Source organism: Peromyscus eremicus, chromosome 10 (genome assembly GCF_949786415.1).
Source record: "Peromyscus eremicus chromosome 10, PerEre_H2_v1, whole genome shotgun sequence".
Classification (NCBI taxonomy): domain Eukaryota; kingdom Metazoa; phylum Chordata; class Mammalia; order Rodentia; family Cricetidae; genus Peromyscus; species Peromyscus eremicus.
Window position 1 is genome coordinate 95,912,464 of NC_081426.1, and position 22,148 is coordinate 95,934,611.

Consider the following 22,148-nt stretch of genomic DNA (forward strand, 5'->3'; position numbering starts at 1 on the left):
CTGGGTTTGATTCCCAGGTCCATACAAATAAGAATGCAAAACGAGCATTTTATATAGTAATATTATTATAAATAAAAATATTATACATGACTCAATAATTAAACTTAATTTAAAAAATATAAATAGAAGTTCTAAGACTTATAAGCCACACAAACATTTAAGGATGTTAAGGTAATTTTCACAGGTACAAATATGATCGTTTACTCTGTTCCTGGAATGGTTTAGTCAGCAAAGAAAAAGTACTCACTTGCCCTGAGACTGGCATGAGCTACTACACTGATCCAATGAAAGAAAGGCCAATTTTAAGGTTTTACTTCTTTGTAGTTAGAAGCTGCTACTCTGGGAAAACTAATCTTTTTTTATGGTAAAAACAAATGACAACTTATACCTTATGTATTAATTTTAAACATTACAATTTTCTTAGAAATCAAAATCAGTAGCCATCAGAAAAATTTTATTAAAAAATCCTTATTTCTGTTTCTAGAACTGCCTGGATGCCATCCAGTTTGTGGGTTAGGATATGAATTCTACTCTTGGCTACGTCTTTAATGAACAGGGAACATTCCTGGAGCCCTGCTGTGCCTAGCAGGAAGTCTTGAAGACTTACAGAAACAAGCAGCAGACATAAGCATGCAGCTAAAGGAACAGGTGAAGGAGCTTGCCACACAAGCCTGAGTTTGATCCCTGGAACCCGCGGAAAGGCAGAGAGAGAGTCAAACAAGTACAGCCCCTCTCAAGTACTCTTGGTGCTGGTCTTGCTTGTTTTTGTGCTTCTGAGACGTCTCATTTAGCTCAGACTAGCCGCAAACTCCCCTGTGCTGATAAACTCATGGTCACCTTGCCTCCCTCCATGTCCCAAGTGCTGGGATTAAAGGTGTGCACAGCCATACAAAGCTAAATATTTTGGTTCTAAAGATCATTGTTCAAATGAGTTTTTTCTTTGTGGCAGGGTCTTTCCATGTAGTTCTGAATGGTCTTAAACTCATTCTGTAGCCTAGTGATCCTTATGCCCTAGCCTCTACACTGTTGGGATTACAGGCTTATCATGCCCAGCCATTAGTCTTTTTTTTTTTTTAGGGGGAGGGGTTTTCCAGACAGGGTTTCTCTGTGTAGTTTTAGTGCCTGTCCTGGATCTCGATCTGCAGACCAGGCTGGCCTCAAACTCACAGAGATCCGCCTGGCTCTGCCTCCTGACTGCTGGGATTAAAGGAATGCGCCACCGCCACCTGGCAGCCATCAGTCTTTAAAATGCTTTTTTATATTGAAAATATTCAAATTCAAATATCATTTTATCATTCATTTACAAAATGCATTTTAAAAATTTACTTATTCACACATCCTTGTGTGTATCTGTTCATGTTCATACAGTATAAATGCCCTTGGAGGCCAGGAGAGGGTGTCATATCCCCTGGAGCTGGCATCACAGGAGGTGTGAGCCATCCAGTATGGTGCTGGGAACCCCTGCTCTCTAAAGAGTGGCAGTGCTCTTAACAATTGAGCCATTTCTCCAGCCCCGTACTAGTAATTATTCTGTATTTTTTTTTAAAAAAATTATTTATTATGTGTACAGTGTTCTGCCCGAATGTATGTCTGCACACCAGAAAAGGGCATCAGATTTCATTATGGATGGTTGTGAGCCACCATGTGGGTGCTGGCAATTTAACTCAGGACCTCTAAAAGAGCTGCTAGTGCTCTTAACCTCTGAGCCATCTCTCCAGCCCTACTAGTAATTTTAAACCAATACAAAAGAATGAAACTATCAGAAAAATGGAAAAACTGTGAAAGTACAAAGAGGTATACTGTCATTTGATTCTTAGAGTTTTTGGTCGTTCAATGGGTTACAGATATTTGTCACTGTTTAGGGTGGTTGTTTACAAGTTTGTTATTGGTGATGGTTTAAAAACAAAGGAGATTAGATTCAGAGTTCTTGTTTTGAAAAAGAAAAAGAGAAAAGGGGTGTAGATACGATAGGATAGGGTAGATTATTGAATCTACTTTTAAAAAGCAACTACTTGTTTTAAATATTTTACATTGATATGGATCTTTGTATATTGATAAAAATTTGAGATTATTTTTGTTAGAACATACTATACATATATTTCTATTCTTGTTCAAGGTATTGTACCTATAAACCTCATTTAACAATGCAAATTTTTAGTCCTTAAAAGTTATTATTACCAACTAATTAGGATATGAAGAAATTCAAGTTAGTAGTTAGTCATTACAATCAAACTTGTAGTCATATTAGGTATGTTTTCAAGGTTAAACAGAGATGTATTTTAGATAGAGAGGTCATCTTCAAACACTTCAGAGAATATGGCAGTATTTTAATAACACAGGTTCTTTTTCTATTTTTTTTTTTTTTTATGACAATGAGACGTCTGCTCCTGGCAGCACCAATCTACTTCGGAGAAGATAATGATCATCCAAGAAACTCCATATGGAGTTTACTTTCTTTGTGGCAAAAGTAAGCCATTGGGAAAGAAAGTGCTCTTGCTTCGACAGCTGACAGTATGCTGTCCAAATGGACAAGCAGGACACAAAAGAAAGTGACTGCCAAACTTTGCCAAGGTGGGACAGTCCTTCAAAAACCCTGCTTCATAGAAAAGTCTGTCAAGAAAAAAGGAAGGAAGGAAGGAAGGAAGGAAGGAAGGAAGGAAGGAAGGAAGGAAGGAAAGAAAGAAAGAAAGAAAGAAAGAAAGAAAGAAAGAAAGAAAGAAAGAAAGAAAGAAAGGAAAGTCTGTCAAATATTCTAGGCCTGTAGGCTGAAGATGGATGCCCCAACATTACAGAGGAACCTTGGATGACTGTCCAGGCAGTCAGCTGTTTCTGTCATTTCTCACATTTTTTGGAAGTGGCTTGCTTGCACTTCCTGCTTACTCAGGTAATATTATGTGTTTCTTGGGTCTCTGGAGTTGAGGACCAGATAGTTATAGTTTTCCTTGTTAACAGATTCAGAAAAGAAATTCACTAAAGTTTGAGAGACATCAAAAGATAGTTTTCGGTTCGTAATACAAGTTAGGATAGAAAGTGAATTAGGTACAACACTTTGGACTCACCAAAACAGGATAAATAATGGAGTATTTTCTCTGAATTTGTCAAGTGTTAATGGATTAGACATTATTGATGTAATGACTGCCTGTATATATTATATGTAGTTATTGAACTTATTACAGTTTTTCTTATATTAGTTATAATCTTTTTTTAAATTTTAGACAAAAAGGGGAAATGTGGTGATATTTTGTGCATGATCTATCAAATAAAGCTTGCCTGAAGATCAGAGGGCAAAGCCAGCCACCAGTTAACCATAGAGGCGAGGCAGTGGTGGCACACAGCTTTAATCCCAGCACTTGGGATCTCATGCCTTTGCTCCCAGCACTTGGGAGGCACACACCTTTAATCCCAGCACAGGCAGTGATATGGCTGGGCAGAGAAAGGAATACAAGGTGGGAAGAGAAAGGAGCTCAGTCTTTTCTGCTGAGGAGTTGGTGAGGTGAGAGGTGGCTGTGGCTTGTCCCTTTGTTTCTCTGATCTTTCAGCATTTACCCCAATATCTGGCTCTGGGTTTTTATTAAGACTTATTAGGATTTGTGTTTTAAAAATTCTACTTTAATAACAAAGTGAGTGTTACCTATTAAAATTATATTAAGCATTTTTAGGGCATTAAGAATACTTTTTGGGTCAGGCAGTGGTGGTGCATGCCTTTAATACCAGCAGGCAGAAGACAGAGAGGCAGGAGGATCTCTGTGAGCTCGAGGCTAGCCTGGGCTACAAAATGAGTTCCAGGACAGGCTCCAAAACTACACAGAGAAACCCTGTCTGGAAAAACAAAAAAGAAAAAAAGAAAAAGAAAAAAAGGATACCTTTTGGTGGGTATTTAATTATATCTTTGGCTCAGGTGTACATTAACATAAGAATTTTAAAATGAGTAATTAACACCTATTTTCTAAGCAAACATCAGCAAAGCTTTGTTTATGGATTTCCTTTATTCACTCAAATTTCTAATTGCCTACTTAGTTTGTAGAAACAATAAAAGATTCCTATGACATATGATGATCTGCCTTAAAAAAGAAAAGTGTCTCTTTTGGACATCTGCAAACATATTCCAGGGAATTGTATCACAGCTCATATGCTAATAGCTACTCCTAAGAATTCAGATATTAGAGCTAATGTCTGTAGAAACAGCCTAGGGAGAGCAAGCTGAACTAGGCTGGAATCTGGTTCAGCCATCGGTTTCTTGTATGCTGCTTGGGAAAATAACTACTGCTGAGTCTCAGTGTCCAATCCACGCAGCTGAGAATGGTATCGCATTGGGAAGGGACTGGCCAAGATCAGAGGCAGTCAAAGTGAGTTATCTGACACAATGAGTACTCAATGGACATACACCATCACTGTGTTACAGACCACCAGTGTATTCAGACAGCATTAAAACAGCCTGCTTCATGGAGCTGACTATGGAAGGGGTCACAATTACATGTACAGTGCCCTGTCTGTAGAAGAAGATGACTGTGCTAAGTTTCTCTTGAGATGCCCTTCAATAAGAACAAATATCTAACAAAATGACTGTTAACAGTCACATGATCAACTACAATATTAATATTTAAAGGAAAATTTTCATATTGAAAGTCAAAGATTTAGTAAATTCTAGCTTACAAATGTTACCACTATGAGACTGACTTTCGTTATCTGTCTTAAACTGTGAAGGACTGTATCAAAGAATGTAAACAATGTAAATGTGGCACAGTACTTAATCCCCTTAGAAGGATACCAGAACTGGACAATAGTAATTATAGTAGTAATTTTTAAAAAGATTTGTCTATGTATTATTTATGTGTAAGTATGTGTGCCTGTGGTGAATCTATGTACGTCATGCATGTGTGAGTGCCCAAGGAGGCCAGAGGGCATGGGATTACCTGGGACTGGAGTTACAGCCTGTTGCAAGCTGTCTGAGGTACGTGCTGGGAACTGAATCCAAGTCCTCTATAAGACCGGTAAGTTCTCTTAACCACCAAGTCATCTCTCCACCCCTCAGAGCAGTTATTTCGGTGGTAAGTCTATCCCTTGTTTTTTAAAGACTTACTTTATATCTATTGATGTGCATATGTGTCTGTGTGTGAGAATGTGCACATGCAGGTGCTCAGGATGCCAGGAGAGGACATGGACCCCCTGGAGCTGGAATTACATGCAGTCGTGAGCCTCTGGAAGTCAGGTTCTCTTCAAAGGGCAGCAAATGCTCTTAACCAGCAAGCCATCCCTTCAGCCCGTCAGTCAGTCTGTTTCACCCAGTATCCTAGTTTAAATTTTCATTTGTTGTTTAGCTTCTTTTATGATAAACTAAAACAGGCAAATGAATTAAAATCTACTTGGAAAACACAATGGAAAAGCATCTCCAACTGATTACCTGAGATGATTACCTCCTACACACCTTCCTTCTGCTCAGTCTACCCATCCCTTCTGATGACTTAGTCACATTAATCCTTCAGTCAGACTCTGCCTCCACCCAGCTCCTACAATGTCCTCAGGTTTGTTTCTGACCTGTGTGTGTGGTCCCCAGCTGTACTGTGTGCTTTCCACGGCCCATAACGTCTATCAGAGGCGTTCCCCCACACCACCCCCAACCCAAGACAAGGTCTCACCATGGATCTCTGGTTGTCCTGGAATTCACTCTGTAGACCAGGCTGGCCTTGAACTCACAGAGATCAGCCTGACTCTGCCTCCCAAGTGCTGGGATTAAAGGTGTGCACCACTATGCCCGGTTTACCAGGGACCTTCTTAAACTCAGGATTTTGGCTATTGTGAACTATATCTCATCACAAATTTATAGTCTTTAATTTGGATCTAGCTCTTTAGCAGAACATTGTACTCTGAAAATTAGTTTTCTCTTCAAGTCTATACAATAAACTGCTTTCAAAGTTATTAATTTATAGACACATAGACACACACACACACCTTGCACATGCATACATAATTAGTCAGTGGAGCAATAATTAGTCAGTGGACTCAATAATTCCAGTGTTCCAGAACCTGAAGCAAAAGGATTGAAAGTTTGAAATCAATCTAGATGACAATTTGAGATCCTGCCTCCACAGAACAATCAATACATTAAAGCTAAATCTCATGTAATTTTCTGTCTTGATGAAAAAAAACTTTTTTTTTTCCAGTCACATGTGACAGGCAAAATTAATTCCTGTCGATTTAGGCTAGTTTTAGAAATATAATCAATTTACATATAATTTTCTTAATCCAACAATATTAGTTTTCTTACACTTTACGGGAAACTGCTTTATTTCTGTCATAATTTCTTAAGAACACACTCTGGGGACAAGGAGAAGTTCCCAGAGGGAGGATTTGCAGAATACCCAGTCACAGAGATAAAACACAAGTTACTTGTTAAAAGTTTACTAACAGTTAAAGGCATACACAAGATCCCCTCCAATGTTACCATGCACAATAATACTAACGTTGATAGGAATGGCCCTGACAGCCACAGGAGACTGGACTGAATCAACCACATGTGAATCTGTCAGCTTTGTTTTAAGTTTTATTTCCTCTTCACTAGGAATTCACTCGTAAACTAAACTACCTGCAGGAAGTTATTTCACCAACACTTAGCCTTCAACTGAAGGTTGTAAGGTCAGGAAAGGGCAATGTCCACACTTGTTCCTTTGAGGTTTAGATTCATCTAGTGGTCAAGGAGTTTCCTTTCTTCATTTTAAAAGCAAATCAAGTTTATGCTATCCTTTCAAATCTCATTACTGTGAATAAATATTATTTTACAAATATTCAAAATAAGAAATACAGTTTTATCTGTATTGCTGAATATGTATCACGAGAAAACAGTAAAGACCAGGAAATTATACCTAAGCTGCACTAAGAAAAAGATTCTCTCCACTCACAATAGATTAGTTTAAATAATTTAAATTAGCCTAAGAGCTAGTCAAATTCTGGGAAATTTCACTGGCTGAATGTCAGAGATTCTAGGTGCCAGTTTAAAAAACATTAAAATACTAAGAAATCTGTTTAACTGATATTAGGCAAGTATCCTTTTTTGCAATCTCAGTAAGAGCACCATGAAGGGAGAGAAGACTTCCCTCCACTCAACGGCAAGCACCACAAATCCAGTCAGTTACGTGTAAGGAAATTTTAATATAACTGCAGGATATTGAAGACGTGGGTGACTACCAAGTGTTTTCAGATCACAATTAAAAAAATAAGATGCATGCCAGAAACTTAAGTTATTAAAAGTTTAAGAAAGGCAAATCCTTAATATTTGAACAGAAAAATCTTTGCTTAAAAAGGCAATCTTCTAAGCTGCTCTTAACTATAATCATGAATTCATGAATTCAGAGTCAACATTTAGCATGAAAAGGTCAGTAATGAAGTGTTACATCAAGAGAGGAAGGAAGGAAGAACTATGTGCAGACCAGCACTTATCACTCACCTCATGAGTCAGCTCTGCTATCTGATCCTGCAGCTCCCTAACGTACTGGTGAGAGTCTGACCTGCTGAGCTGTCCTTGGAGCTCGTCCTCTTCTTTCTGTTTTGTGACAACAGAAACATCAGCAGACGACTTTACATCATGAACTAAAGCATTTGAAGACACGGGGCAGCAGTTTAGGGAGCTAAATTATGATCAAATCCATTCTATCTCTGAAAAGTAATTCTTAATGAATTAAACTGAGTGTTTCTAAAACACCCCTAATGATGACAAAGCATACACTTTATAAAATATACCCTTGAGAAAGTCTTAGAAATTAATGATCAAACGGGTCCTCTGATGACAAAATTACCCTTGAATTTCAAGGCCATTTATGTAATTATTTTCATATGCAGTTGTTTTTCTACCCACACCATAAAAGCCAGTGCCTAGTCAAAAGCTGATGAGACTCCCAGTTATACCTGAAATCATTTTGAAGAAACAGAAAAAATCCTCTAACTGTACAAAGAGATAATTAACTGTGAGTCTCCTGTTACATTTGCTCAGGACTATGCTCTGGGAATCCTAGATATAGCTGATTTTTAAAAATGCTCTTGGGACTGAAGAAGTGACTCAGCAATTTTGAGCATGTACTGCTTAAAGAGGTCCTGAGTTCAATTCCCACCACCCATGTCAGGTGGTATACAACAGCCTGCAACTCCAGCTCCAGAAGCTCTGACATACCGGACACTTTCCCCTGGTCTCTCCAGACAACTGCACTCACATGCACATACCCACTCAGACTCACATGCACACACACACAGAACCAAGAACAAACAGCAGAGTGGAGTTAAGTCTTTAATGGTGCTCCTGGTCCTAGCAGTTGCTGAGGAGGAATGAGGCCATTTTCCAAGGCTACAGCTATTAGGGAGAAGCCATCTTTCCTTCTCAGTACACATCCCCCAGCTGGCCTGCAATTTACTATAGAGATTAGGCTGGACTCAAACTCAGAGATCTGCCTGCTTCTGTGTCTATGGAGACAATCATTTGAACAGTTTTAGTGTAATCTTCCTATGACAGTCTGTACATACATGATCAACATGCATGGACACACAGTTACTTTTGTCACATTACAGAGAGTAGCAGTACAAGCTGAATGACATTCAACAGAGCAACAAGGCATATACTGTGTTTTCAGAGAACTCTGCAAGCCCCTGTAAGCTGCCTTAATGCTATTTGGGTATTTATAGGCTTTTAAAGTCAGTTTTAATATTGTCTTAGGTATTGCCTAAGACCCTTCAGAATAAAGGGTCACATGGAAGAAAATTTTCCAGTATAGCAATCCCTTCTGCTACCTTTCAAAATCACAAGAAGATGAGACCCTGGACCTCTCCTTCAGACCTCAAAGTGCATACAAGCCCACCTTCCATTTTGTGCCTATATATGTTCCTCAAATATCCTTGGCAGAAAGTAGAAATAACTATAACTTCCAACAACAAAAATGGGTAGCTATCCTACAGTCAGGAACCTAGTCCCCCATCCTGCTCTCTCAATGAGAACTGTCTTTGTTGCTACGATCACATGTTAACTGAACTTGGTCTTTTCTTCAAATCCTTTTATCAAATTATTCCTATACACTGACTTTTTGTTCTGTCTTCTTTTGACAACATCGCTTTAAAAAAAGAAAACCCTGTAGTAGAAGATGACCCTCTGGACTGATTCAATGTAACTCATACTCAGATTCAATGTAACTCATATTAACTTAAAACTTAGAAATCTCAGTTTGAGCCAATAGCCAGAGAAAAGACAAAGACACAACACAGAACAGCAGAGACACTAAGTCAGAATCCCAACAAAATCATTTCAGAAGTCTTCCATCTTTTCCCATTTAAGTAAACAATAATGCCTCTTCATTTCTGTTACTTTTCAGTAAAAATAGTAGCTAATACATTGAATAGATATGAGCCCTTCTCATTTGAGGTTCTCCAGGGGAATTGAGCTCCAACGCCTACAGCATTATCATATGTAAAGGTTTAATAATGCTCCTGGCACCTGAGCTGGTACTAAGTACCATCAAGAACTCATTCAGATAGTTTAATACTCTCGTGGAGCTCAGATAAAGATAGCACTTAAGTCAAAAACAGTTCTCATTCTTTACAAGCAATCAACACAACAACCTTGTTTTGTTACTTCTTCCATTTTTTTCTTTTTCTTTCCCCCTCCCCCCTTTTTCAAGACAGGGTCTTGCTATGCAGAGCTCTGGCTGTCTTGGAACTCATTCTATAGACCAGGCTGGCCTCAAACTCAGAGATCAGCCTGCCTCTGCCTCCCAAGCACTGGGATTGAAGGTATCTGCCACTAGGCCCAATTTATTTCTACAAAATTTAAAGGAAAGTAAAGTGGTTACACAGGAGTTAGAGACAGCTGACACATTTTTGGTTGTGATTTTACAGCATTCTGAACATGAGAAACAGTGGTGCAAACAGGGGCAGGAGAATTATGCGAGGCTCCGAGCAGAAAGTGTCCTGGATTTGTTCACAGGTTTCCATCTTTACTTTCATATTTATTTTAATTTCCGCTAATTTTACTGGGAATTGAAATATAAAGGAACCCAAGAGGATATGCTACAGCCCTTGGTATTTACCATCCAAGCTAATAATTCTGTTCCTCAAATTCTTATTATAATTGATAGCTACATGTGATTTTGGATCATCCTACATTTTATACATAACAAAATTTACTATTTACAATTTGTATGTTTACATGTCTATGTGTGAGTATATGCACATGAGTACAAGTGTCTACCAAGTCCAAAAGAGGGTGTTGGGTCCCCTGGAGCTGGAGTTACAGGTGGTTGTGAGCCACCATGTGGATGCTGGAAACAGAACTCAGCTCCTCTGCAAGAGCATCAAGTGCTCTTAACCACTTAAAGTTTGATTTTAAACATGTTTTGTTTTTTACTGATTTCTCATTGCTCAAAATTAAAACAAATTGAAATGAACAATTTATACATAATTCGAAATTCCAAAGACAATATGTCATTTTGATTGCAGCCTTCAAAATGTTTCCTTGTATGTAGACACATATGAATATTTTCACATCTACAACTACAAATTCATGCTTAAAATATAAATTTAAAACATAGATCATACTCTATGCTTACTAAACTTAATATTTCATATAGATTGTGCTATTAAATATTTTGAAAACATGGAATTTGATAATTTATAAATGTTTAAATTAATCACTTTTTTTTGGTTTTTCGAGACAGGGTTAATCACTTTTTTATTCATTCCATTTTTTAAATATTTCAAAGGCACAGAACAAAAACAACATAGGAAAAGAAAAATGACTGGTGAATATACCACTAAAACTCAGTGTGTTACATAGCTACCTTATCCTAAGGTCTTCCTTGGCTCCACATTAACTCTCCTTCAAACTGCTACCTCTTCAAAGTAGGAAAAAGGGGAGCCAGTGAGCGAGCAGAAAGAAGTGCACTGGAGAAGAGGCTGTAAGGAGAGCCAGTGCTCACTAAGTGAGTCAATGACACCACCACTCTTAGAGAAAGTAGTCCTCAATTCCAGCAGCACTGGGGGGGGGGGGCGCTGTTCATCCACAGACCAACTTGGTGACAGTCACTCGTCAGATGTCTTCAGCAATCCTTTGGTGTGTGTGTCTAATCTTCATATCCTATCATATTTACAATCTTGATTAAATAAGAAGCACACTCCCTAACTAGGAAGATGTGAGCCGATATAAAATTCAACACAAATAAGATGATTAACCCAAGATATGCTCTTACAGTGTGAGGAAGGAGGTGAAGAATACAGAAAGATCTTAGGTTTGAAAGGCTGCAGAATGAGCATGAACAGTCATTTTCATCTACCCTCGCCTATGGGGACACCTGCAAGGGAGAAACTCTTCTGGCGAGGCAAGAATCAGTCAGTCTGTTTGAAACAATCGAGTCCAAAGATATTTCATCCAAAGTTGGGCACTAGGGTTTAGCTAAAAATAAATTTTCTAGAGTAGTTGATTTTTCTGAAGGAAAGACAGCATTGATGAAAAAGGGGGCATCTGAAAAATCTTTACAATAAAAAAGATGGAGGGATGGAGACATGGCTCAGTGGTTAAGAGCACTTGTTCTTGCAGAGGACTGTAGTTTGGTTCTCAATACCCACATGGTGGCTTACAATGGTCTATAACTCCAGTTCCAGGGGGTTTGACACCTTCTCTGATCTCTGCAGGCACCATGCAAACACATGGTCTACATACAAACATAGAGGCAAAACATTCATAAAATAAAAAAGGGTGAAGATAAACCTCAGTGGTAGTGTGCTTGCCTAGCACATGTGAGATCCTAGGTTCAATCCTCAGTCCCACAAAACCAAACAATAACCAAACCAAACACACGTGTCTCTGGAACTTGTGCTTACTGGACAAAAAGAAATTCCAAGAAAAACAAAACAAAACACTATATTCAATTAAATCTAATGTCTATAGTGGATCAGTGGATAACATTTAAATTTAAATATGACTTAGAAAATGAGTAACAACTGTTAATGCATGCAGGGTAAACTCAGGGGAGAAAAGAATGATTAAGCACTTTTATCTCAAAATACTTTTCACATATCAACAGTACCCAGCATTACAAACACCTGTCAAAGAGCTCTGCTTGGGCATGTGGATCCAATAGTCCACTTAAAGGAGAAATCACTGATACTTTAAAAGTGGAAATAGCCGGGCAGCAGTGGCGCTCACCTTTAATCCCAACACTCGGGAGGCAGAGCCAGGCGGATCTCTGTGAGTTTGAGGCGAGCCTACTCTACAGAGCGAGATCCAGGACAGGCACCAAAACTACACGAAGAAACCCTGTCTTGAAAAACCATGAATGAATGAATGAATGAATGAATGAGTGGGTGGGTGGGTGAATAAATAAAGATGGAAACAAAGAGTCAGTCAGAAAGATCCTAAGTGCTATTTATGACAGATGTATAAATGACCTATAAATTCTTGATTTTTAATGTTCTACAAACAGGCTTTCATTTAAGTATTACTTTAAAGCATTTTTAGTAAAGAACCTCTTTCAGTATAAAAACAGAACATATATTCACAATTTAAAATATATTAAAGAATTACATATTCTAAGAATTACATATAAATTTAATACCACTGCTGAAATAGTTCTTTCCATTATCTAATGTTTATGTTTTTTCCAAGTATTTTTATGGCTTCCTACTTTCAAGTAGTGTCATATGTTTGTTTCTGATAAGCAAGTGGAAAATGTCAGCTACACTAATAAATTTGCTAGAGACTTGCATTCTTGAGGTTTTCTTTTGGTCTAGCTGATAACAACAGATTTCCAGTTCATTGGTTTTCTAAGTAAAACTAATCGGTAAAGAAAGAAGCTTGGTGTATTAGTAATCCATGCATTCACCAAGGATACCTTGCACACACACTTTTCGTCAGATCATAAATGAAGCTCAAAAGGGTATAAAGTAGTATTTGTTAACAGGCACAGATGCACATTTCATTAGTTTTACCATGAGAACATCTACATCAGGATTTGAGTTAAGCCTTAAGCCAAAGAATCTGTGTATGAAGCTTTTAACAAAGGGTCAACAATCACTTTGTTAATAATATGAGTACTTAAGTGTTTAGGAGCAAAGAATAACAAAACTTACTTTGAAATGCATCAAAAAATAAGGAGGCTAGAATGATAGATAGATGAATATCTGGTAAAGCAACAGAGAAATTAAGTAAACAAAGTATTAACAGGATGGAGACAGTGACTTATGTGTGATAATTACACAGTGTGTTCACTGTCTATATGTCTGTGCATTTCACAATATTTAGAGGAAAGAAATCACTCTAATGCAGAACAATTCATTCCTCATTTCCTCACACCACTTGCTAAAAAAGTACAAATGGTTTACACTATATTTTGTTTACATTGGTGAAAAAATACCTACCCTCCAAAGGTTTGTTGACTCTGTATTTAAAATCTACCTTTTATGTGAAGTATGGTGGCCCATGTCTATAATCCTAGCACTTGGCAGCTGGAAGCAAGAGTGTAAGACCAGACAGGGATAAAGAGACCCTGTCACAGGGGTGGGAGTGAGGGCTGGGAGTTTAATACAGCTCAGTGACACAGTACTTGGCTGGCATTTGGGGAGAAGACTTGGGATAGATCCCCCAGTACATACACACAAAATAAATAAAAATCTACATTTTGTTCCAGTAATGAATATTACTTTCATTATATTTTCCTGGGAAGTTAAAATGAAAAGCAATAGAGATTAAGTTATCCCTTCTCTAAAATGTTTGTGATTAGATGTGTTTCATATTTCAGTTTTTGAAATATTTGCATATGCATAATAAGTCACTGAGACAAAACCCAAGCCACAACATGAAATATATTTATGTATTTTTAAAATCTTTGTACTTTGGCTTGTTTTTATACATCTGAGGGCTGAGCCTATGGCCTTACATGTCAGAGAGGTGCTCTATCTAGCATTCAGTTAGTCCCCAGACACTTTGTTTTCATTTTGAAACAGGATTTGCTAAGGTTTGCTCTGTGGCCCAGGCCTGGAGCTTGTGATCTCCTGCCTCAGTCTCCTCAGTGTTAGAACTACAGTGTGGTGATATTTTATTTGTATGTTAATAAAAAAAGTTTGTCTGGAGATCAGAGGACATAGTCAGCCATAAACAAAAGTCAGGCAGTGGTAGCACACGCCCTTAATCTGATCACATTCTCTGTGTGTTCAAGGACACACTAGGGGAACAGCCAAGCGTGGTGACACACGCCTTTAATCCCAGTACCAACCATAGAGACCTGGAGGTCTATACAGACAGGCAGTGACAAGGAAGTGAGGTGGCTGAGCTAAGAGCCAATGAGAGGGCAGAACAGCAAGAAAATAAAGGTGCAGGTTAGACAGGAAGTTGCTGGTTCCCTTAGGAAGCTACAGCAGCATGGTGAGCTAGGGTTAGCTGGTGGCTCTCACTAACTCTCTGATCTCTACGGCTTTCACCCCTGTATTTGGCTCTGTGTTTCTTATTTAATAAGACTGTTTAGAAATCCATCTACACTACAGAGTATACCACCACACCTCAGTCATACACACTTTATAAACTCATTATTCACATATGCTGAAAATACTTTTCAGTGTTATTTTTAATGCATTTACATTTGATTGTGACCTGTCATGAGGTCACATGCAGAATTTTCCATTTGTTACATCATGTTATCTTCAAAGAAGTTTCTTACTTTAGATTTTCAGATTAGAGATGCCCAACCTGTATCAAATGCCCAGAAGATGATGATACAGTGTAAAACTTCAGCAGAAGTTTGAAAGTCACACTATGTGAGCAGCCACTGAACCATCACTGGCAACCAGGTGTGATGAATGTGTCTAGTCTAGACTCTACCAGCCTACTAACGAGGTTAGGATGTGATAATGCCAATCCCACTCACACTGCATAATGGGAACATGTTAAAACCATGAAATCTACTCCAAAATATTACAGAGATGAAGTATGACAGCCTACTCTAAAACTAAGTTCTGGGGAGCTAGATGTGCAGCTTACTAGCTGGGTGCACGCCTAACTCAAGCTTCAGAGGTGTTTTAAGAAAAGCAACAAACACCACACACTAAAGAAGTTTTAATTCCTTAATTTATATAGTTTAGTTGTCATACAGGCTAAGTATCCCTAAACTTAAAAAAACAAAAAACAAAAAACAAGGGGGCTGAAGAGATGGCTCAGAGGTTAAGAGCACTGACTGCTCTTCCAGAGGTCCTGAGTTCAATTCCCAGTGACCACATGGTGGCTCACAACCATCTATAATGAGATCTGGTGCCCTCTTCTGGCCTGCAGTCATACATGCTGTATACATAATAAATAAATGAATTTAAAAAACAACAACAACAAACAAACAAAACCTGAAACCCAAAATGCTCCAAAATTGACCTCTTTGAACACTAACATGAGGCTACAAGGGGAATCCTACTTGTAAATGCATGTAACTGGAGGGCGGACACTCTATGTGTACACAGATACAAAGCTCATCTAAAGTAGAAGGCAGAGCCTACAGAACCATGGTTAACAGCAATGGGGACACCAAATCAAGATCCCTGAAGCACACTCTGCTTCTAGACTTCTCATTTCTAAGAGGAAATAAATCTTTATTACTTAAGCCAATTTGATTGGATTTTCTTTTAGCTACAATGAAAAATACACTCTCTAAATATTCTCAAGTTATTGTTAATAACTGATACTCTCTCTCAATTCTGCTGCCAGTTTCACTTTGCATTGTTTCCATGTTAGTTTTAGCTGGTCAGTTCCCTCTCTACAGAGGTTAGCTCAATTTTTAACTCAAATCTCTTTCTTAGTTAACAACTTAGCTTTCAAAAGGGTTTCTCCTGGTCTAGAACTTGCTCTGTAAACCAGGCTGGCCTTGAACTCACAGAGATCCACCAGCCTCTGCCTCCTGAGTGCTGGGATTAAAGGTGTGAGCCACCCAGCCCAGCTCAGAAAATATTATTTTAAAGTTTGATAATATATAATGAGGAACAAAAAAAATTGTTTTAGGATCTAAGAAATGTCCACACATATGAATCCTGTGACTAAAAATTAAGAACTATTCTAAAGAATGGAGAAAAACCAAAGATTCTCTGGTCACACAAAAGCACCAGTGTCTGTGTAAATGACAATAAATGAAGGGGACTGTCTAACTCATTTACACAGTGGACTGCTATAGTAAACAGTACAACACACCAGGTGTCTTAGATGGGTTACTCTACTAAGATGTGATGCTGATGTTCAACCCCCAGCTGCTGGGTGGTGACTTCAACCACACATTCCCTTATTTTATCCCTCTAATCACAGGAAGCTCTAGTCAGAGGGAGCATGAGGAAGAGATAGAATGTGCTAAGGATGTATCACACTCTGACAGCTTATTGGAAAAAATTAACCAATGCTAGTTCACTAGAAGTGAGAAAACAAGTACACTCAGTTATGTACAATGTCAGGCAGAGAGTGGACGTTTTATTCACAAGTATCGTCACCTGTACCTGTTGCACACCAACACATCATTCAAAACTGAAAATTAAATGTGATGCATCAAGCCATGTTGAAAAGAATGTTTTAAGGTGACAAGCGTTTGCACATCACAGTGCAGCCAAACTAAGAGACAGCATTAAGCTGCTTTGACAAGTGGCTGGAAAAGGGTGAGCTTAGTAGTTTTAGGCAGAACTAAAAATACTGGGGGGTAAGAGAAAGAAAAAACAGGCGCTTCAAACTTGTTCAAGTCTAGAAATGTAGCCAGACTGATTTTTAAGATAAATTTCAATGGGTATGCCTAAAAGGCCATTCTTGTTTGTTTCTTTATCTGTTTCAATGTTGGTTAGAACTTACCCTATCTTGCCACAGGAAGGGCACTTCCTTAGACAGGAAGATAGCTGATTTTAAAAAGCCGTGTTTCAATCTACAGGTTTTTAAATATTCTACACAATCAGATCACCAAGTTTTTGTTTTTTGAGATTTTGCTCCATTAGCTCCAATAGCCCAGGTAGCAGAAAGCTCAAAGACCAGGAGGCAAATAGCAAGGCACTTGTCTCTCAGTTACATCTACCTGAATTACCTTAGTTTTCCCATTTTCAAACCAACAGAAGAGCGGACACAATCACTTAATACCCGTCTGTCCTTCAGCTACACGCAATGAACACTCTGTCTCAGCTGTTCTTTCTTTCTCTACCTATGTATTTATGCACACAGGTTTTTGTGACCCACTGAACATAAACAGCAGATGTTATGACATTTACTATCACATACTTTATTATGCATTGTCTGAGGATAAGGAACTGCTCTATATAATTTGGCCTACACACATTATAAATCTCTAAATTAATAGTAACTCTGTCCATCAAACCTGTTCCTATTCAAATTTACCTGAAAGGACTAAACATGCCTCATTACTGTCTAGAATCACATGAAAGTTTGTAATTATAGCTGGTACTTTACTACTTCTTAGCCTTTTTTTAAATCTACAACAGTCCTTCTACATTTTTAAATCTTAATTGCTAACCTTCAAAAGAGTTTAATGCAAACCTGTGCATTATTCAGTTGAAACAGCACTCTGAATTCTAATAAAACTCCAAATAAAATACTGTTTTGAAATCATCTTTCAAAACAAAGAGAAACCATAGTAAACCAAATATAATGCCTATTACATGGCAGGTACTAAAAAAAAGATTGGTATCCAGGCATGGAAGCAAATAGAAGACAAGGGTAACAGGCAGTCAGAATTCAATGAGATGAAATTCTAATTCATGTACCTGAGGGCTTTTTGTTTTATTTATTCTTTCTTTGTTTTTGAGACGGAGTCTTACTATACAGCCCTAGCTGTTCTAGAAGTTGCTATGTAGAGTAGACTGGCCTCACACTCAAAGACATCTGCCTGCCTCTGCTTTCTGAGTGCTGGGATTAAAGGTGTGGTCACCATGCTGGACAACAGCTAATTTTAAAAAAGAAGATAATTCAAATACTGATAAGGGCCTATACAATGTAATATAGAGCCCTGAGATAGCAATAGGTACAGGTATTTGCTGCCAAGCTGCAGACTGATTTCAACCCCAGGAACCCATAGGGGGTAGATAAGAAAATAGACTCCTTGCAAGTTGTCCTCTGACCTACACATGTAAGGTAGCACATTTGGGCACACACTTAACACACAGTTAGAACACAATGATGAGATAAAAATAACTGGGGGAGGGAGCAGGCTACTTTACAAAGATGATAGGGGAAATCTATGAGTCAATGGGAGACCCTAGGCTGAAATGTCAATGATGAAAAGGAATCAGCCATGAAAAAAAAATCAGGCAGCAAAGAACTGAAACTGTAAGAAGTAGCAAATAAATAGCCTTCATATAAAAATGAAAACAGCTAGGCATAGTGGTGCATGCCTTTAATCCCAGAACTCTGGAGAGGTAAAGGCAGATGGATCTCTGTGAGTCTGGGGCTAGCCTGGTCTACATAGTGAGTTCCAGGACAGCCAAAGCTATACAGTGAGCTCCTGTCTCAATAAATAGATAGATAGATAGATAGATAGATAGATAGATAGATAGATAGATAGATAGATAGATAAATACAAAGAAGAGAGAAGGCAGGCATTCCTGGACTAAGCTGTGAAGGTAAATGGGTAAAGACGTACCAGAGAAATAGGCAGAAGCCACACAACCCCAGGACTTTCAGATAAGAGAGGGAGTGTGGCAGTTTTGCTTCTAACAGTTTCCTTTGTTGCTTTTCCTTTCACTTGGAGGGTATAATTCTTGTTTTCTTTCTAGCAGTGATTATCTTAAAGTAATAAATATATGAATATTTAAAAGTTACAGCATCAGATAACTCATACACAGTAAAAAGAGACATCTTAGTCTCTATTCTTTTTGTATCATCAAGCCTTCTGTTTTCCTAAGAGGCAATATTGCAACATTTTTAATGGAGTTTACTATAAACACTTCAAACTAATTTTAAAGCAAACACACCGTCCTTTTTAAATGAATGGTCATATGCAAATTTATTTAAACATGTACATTAACATACACATTATACATACAATTTTTTAAAAATTATGCTTGTGTTTGTATATGCGACATGTGTGCTATCACCCACAAATGCCAGGAGAGAGTGCTGCCCCTCCTGGAGCTTTAGTTACAGGCACTGAAAGCTGCCTGATGAAGGTGCTGAGAATCAAACTCCAGCTTTGAAAGAGGCAAGAAGTGCTTTCACTGCTGAGCCATTTCTCCAGCCACCAAGGGTGCAAACTTTTAAATGAATCAAGTAAGTATGCACACATTTAACATTTGTGCTCATGAAACCCATTTGTAATACACTTTTAACACATTAAATGGTAATATACTGTCTCAATTTTGTTCTTTTCCATTTATTATGTCAGTAGTATTTATTCTTCCTAAAAGATGTGGCAGATTTCAGAGAATACTGAAATCTAACCACTCTGAGGGTTAAGATTACTAATTGTTAAAAACATGGTAACTTGAATCAATTTCTAACACTAAAACCTATACACATACACATACAAATACACACCATAAAAACAAAATAAAAATATGGTGTTAAAAGTAATTTTGTATCTAGGTATCATACATACCACGAAACAAAATAAAAACATTGTGTTAAAACTAATTTTGTATCTATACATCTATCTTAAGAATTCACAAACAGGGCTGGAGAGATGGCTCAAAGGATAAGAACACTGGTTGCTCTTCTAGAGGACCCAGGTTCAAGTCCCAGCACCCACATGGTGGCTCACAACCATCTATAATGAGATCTGGTGCCCTCTACTGGTGTGCAGTCATACATGCAGGCAGAACACTGTATACATAATAAATAAATCTTAAAAAAAGAATTCCCATAAAGGAAGCAAAAGGCTTGCAAGATGGCCCAGCAAGTCAAAGTGCCTGCAGTGAAGGCCTGGGCTTGAGCTTGGCAGGAGGAAAGAACTGTCTCTACAAAGTTGTTCCACGTTCTCCATGTGCATGTTGTGGTGTGCACACACCCACATTCACACCTAACCACGCACAATAAATTAGTAAATAAAAATCTTAAAAGAACACAAAAGAAACCTAAAATAGAAAGAGTAATATAAACAGTGAATAATAATAAGTTTAAAAATATTTGGAGACAATCATGGTGGCACATGCCTGAATTCAGCACTTAGGATGAGGCAGAAGGATCCTGAGTCCAAAACCAGTCTGGGCTACAAAAGATCATGTCTCAAAAGGAAAAAAAGGGGTTGGGGATTTAGCTCAGTGGTAGAGCACTTGCCTAGCAAGCTCAAGATCCTCAGCTCCAGGAAAAAAAAAAAAAGGGGGGGTGGGTGGGTGGAGAAATGGCTCAGCAGTTAAGGGCACTGGCTGTTTTTCCAGGGGACCTGGGTTCAATTCCCAGCATCCACATGGCAGTTCACAACTGTCTATAACTCCAGTTCCAGGGTACCCGACACCCTCATGCAGGCAAAACAGCAATGCACATTAAAAAAAAAAAAAAAAAAAAGCTTCAGGGTGTAACCTTCAGTGGTTTACTAGTACCACACCAGCCAATGGTTTCCAGGTAACATGTATATATTGGTGACCCTAAGTCCTACTGGCTTTATCCTTTCTGAGTTTTCATCAGATGCCTAACATACAATTAAATTTTTCACCTGAAACATAGTTATTAATATTTTATGTATTACTTTTAGAATTTGAAATAATTACTTAATGACTTTGACATTTTAATCCTGTTAATTACAATGAAAAACATTGCTATAAGTAGACATCACAGCCCAAAAGGAAGTAACAGAAACAATTAGTAATCTCCCCATGTTCTTTTCATAAAGATTTCAAAATAAATCTAAGGTTATACATAGGATGTGGGTTTTCTCTGGGAGTAGTATTACAGAAGGTCTGTGGTATTAGCAGGGTCATGACACAATGCACGTTACTTAGTCTCAAACGCAAGTTTAGAGCTTACATTTTAAAAGTAATTTATGTTAGAGCTGAAAAACTCAAGGAAAGAAGAGGTTGGAGCACACCAAGTCAGACAAGCCCTCTCTCTGATTAAAGACAAACAACTCCTTTACAGAATACTTTCAAAAGCCATCTCCTTACCATTTTAAAGGTTAAATAACATTTTAATGGCTACATTATGAAACTAGGTTCAACGGTCAGAGAGGCCACAATGTTGCTTACAGCATGGTTGGAATTCTTAAGTTCTAATCTGTTATTCTCTAATAAGGTCAAAGGTCTCATGAACTGTAACTGCATATGAAATGACTATAAGACAGTTGACAAGTAGCGCCCTGATTAATGAACCGAGTAATACTGAAACATCAAGAATAACCACTAGACTTTAGTAAGTTATTACTGATTTATAACTCACCCCCAAGAAAAAATTAATCAGAACAGTAAATGTGGTAAGTGGTAGCCTCTCCATGACTTCAAGATGACTCATTTGAAACATCTAAAAACAAATCACACTAATCTCATGTACAACTGATGAATCCTCAAAACAGTTTCCTGTAATTTAAAGTCGTAGACACAAGTTTGAATAGTCTTTTCAGTAACCAGAAGATAATGAAAATACATTTATATATTTATAAAATATAGATGTATGTCCTGAAATATATATATAGAATAATGTTCTGAAAAGTACAGAAGGAAGAAAAGAAATCAGATTCATTATTTTGGCATTTTTTTCAGTGCTAAGTTTGACTTAAAAAGAGAAACACCCGAGTATTTTAGAGTGGTATTTCTGAAAAGATTGGACAAATAAATGTACATGTGAAAAGACCAGCCTTCATACACAGAGCTAGAAAAAGCTGGAAAATGTTTCTTATAAAGCAGTTGAGCCGGGCGGTGGTGGCGCACGCCTTTAATCCCAGCACTCGGGAGGCAGAGGCGGCGGATCTCTGTGAGTTCGAGGCCAGCCTGGTCTCCAAAGTGAGTTCCAGGAAAGGCGCAAAGCTACACAGAGAAACCCTGTCTTGAAAAAAACAAAAAACAAAAAATAAAAAAACAAAACAAAAACAAAAACAAATAAAGTGCAGTTGAACTAGTAATGAATTAATTTTGTTACAGATATTTAGAATTCTACATAATTTTAAGTTCCTAAAAAGTATGAAACCACATAATTTACATCAGACATTATTTGGAATAGTCTTAGATTTAAAGAAAAATTG

At 37.9% G+C, this 22,148-nt stretch overlaps 1 protein-coding gene across 2 annotated transcripts in view; it reads right to left on the reverse strand.

Annotated features, from left to right (window-relative positions):
• The window catches only part of Evi5 (ecotropic viral integration site 5), a 159,572-nt gene that overhangs the window by 17,797 nt on the left and 119,627 nt on the right, over nucleotides 1-22,148 (reverse strand). For both annotated transcript variants that reach the window (XM_059274926.1, XM_059274925.1), the window contains one exon: nucleotides 7,442-7,537. In XM_059274926.1, the coding sequence (XP_059130909.1) occupies nucleotides 7,442-7,537 (96 nt within the window). The remainder of the gene's footprint in view (nucleotides 1-7,441; nucleotides 7,538-22,148) is intronic.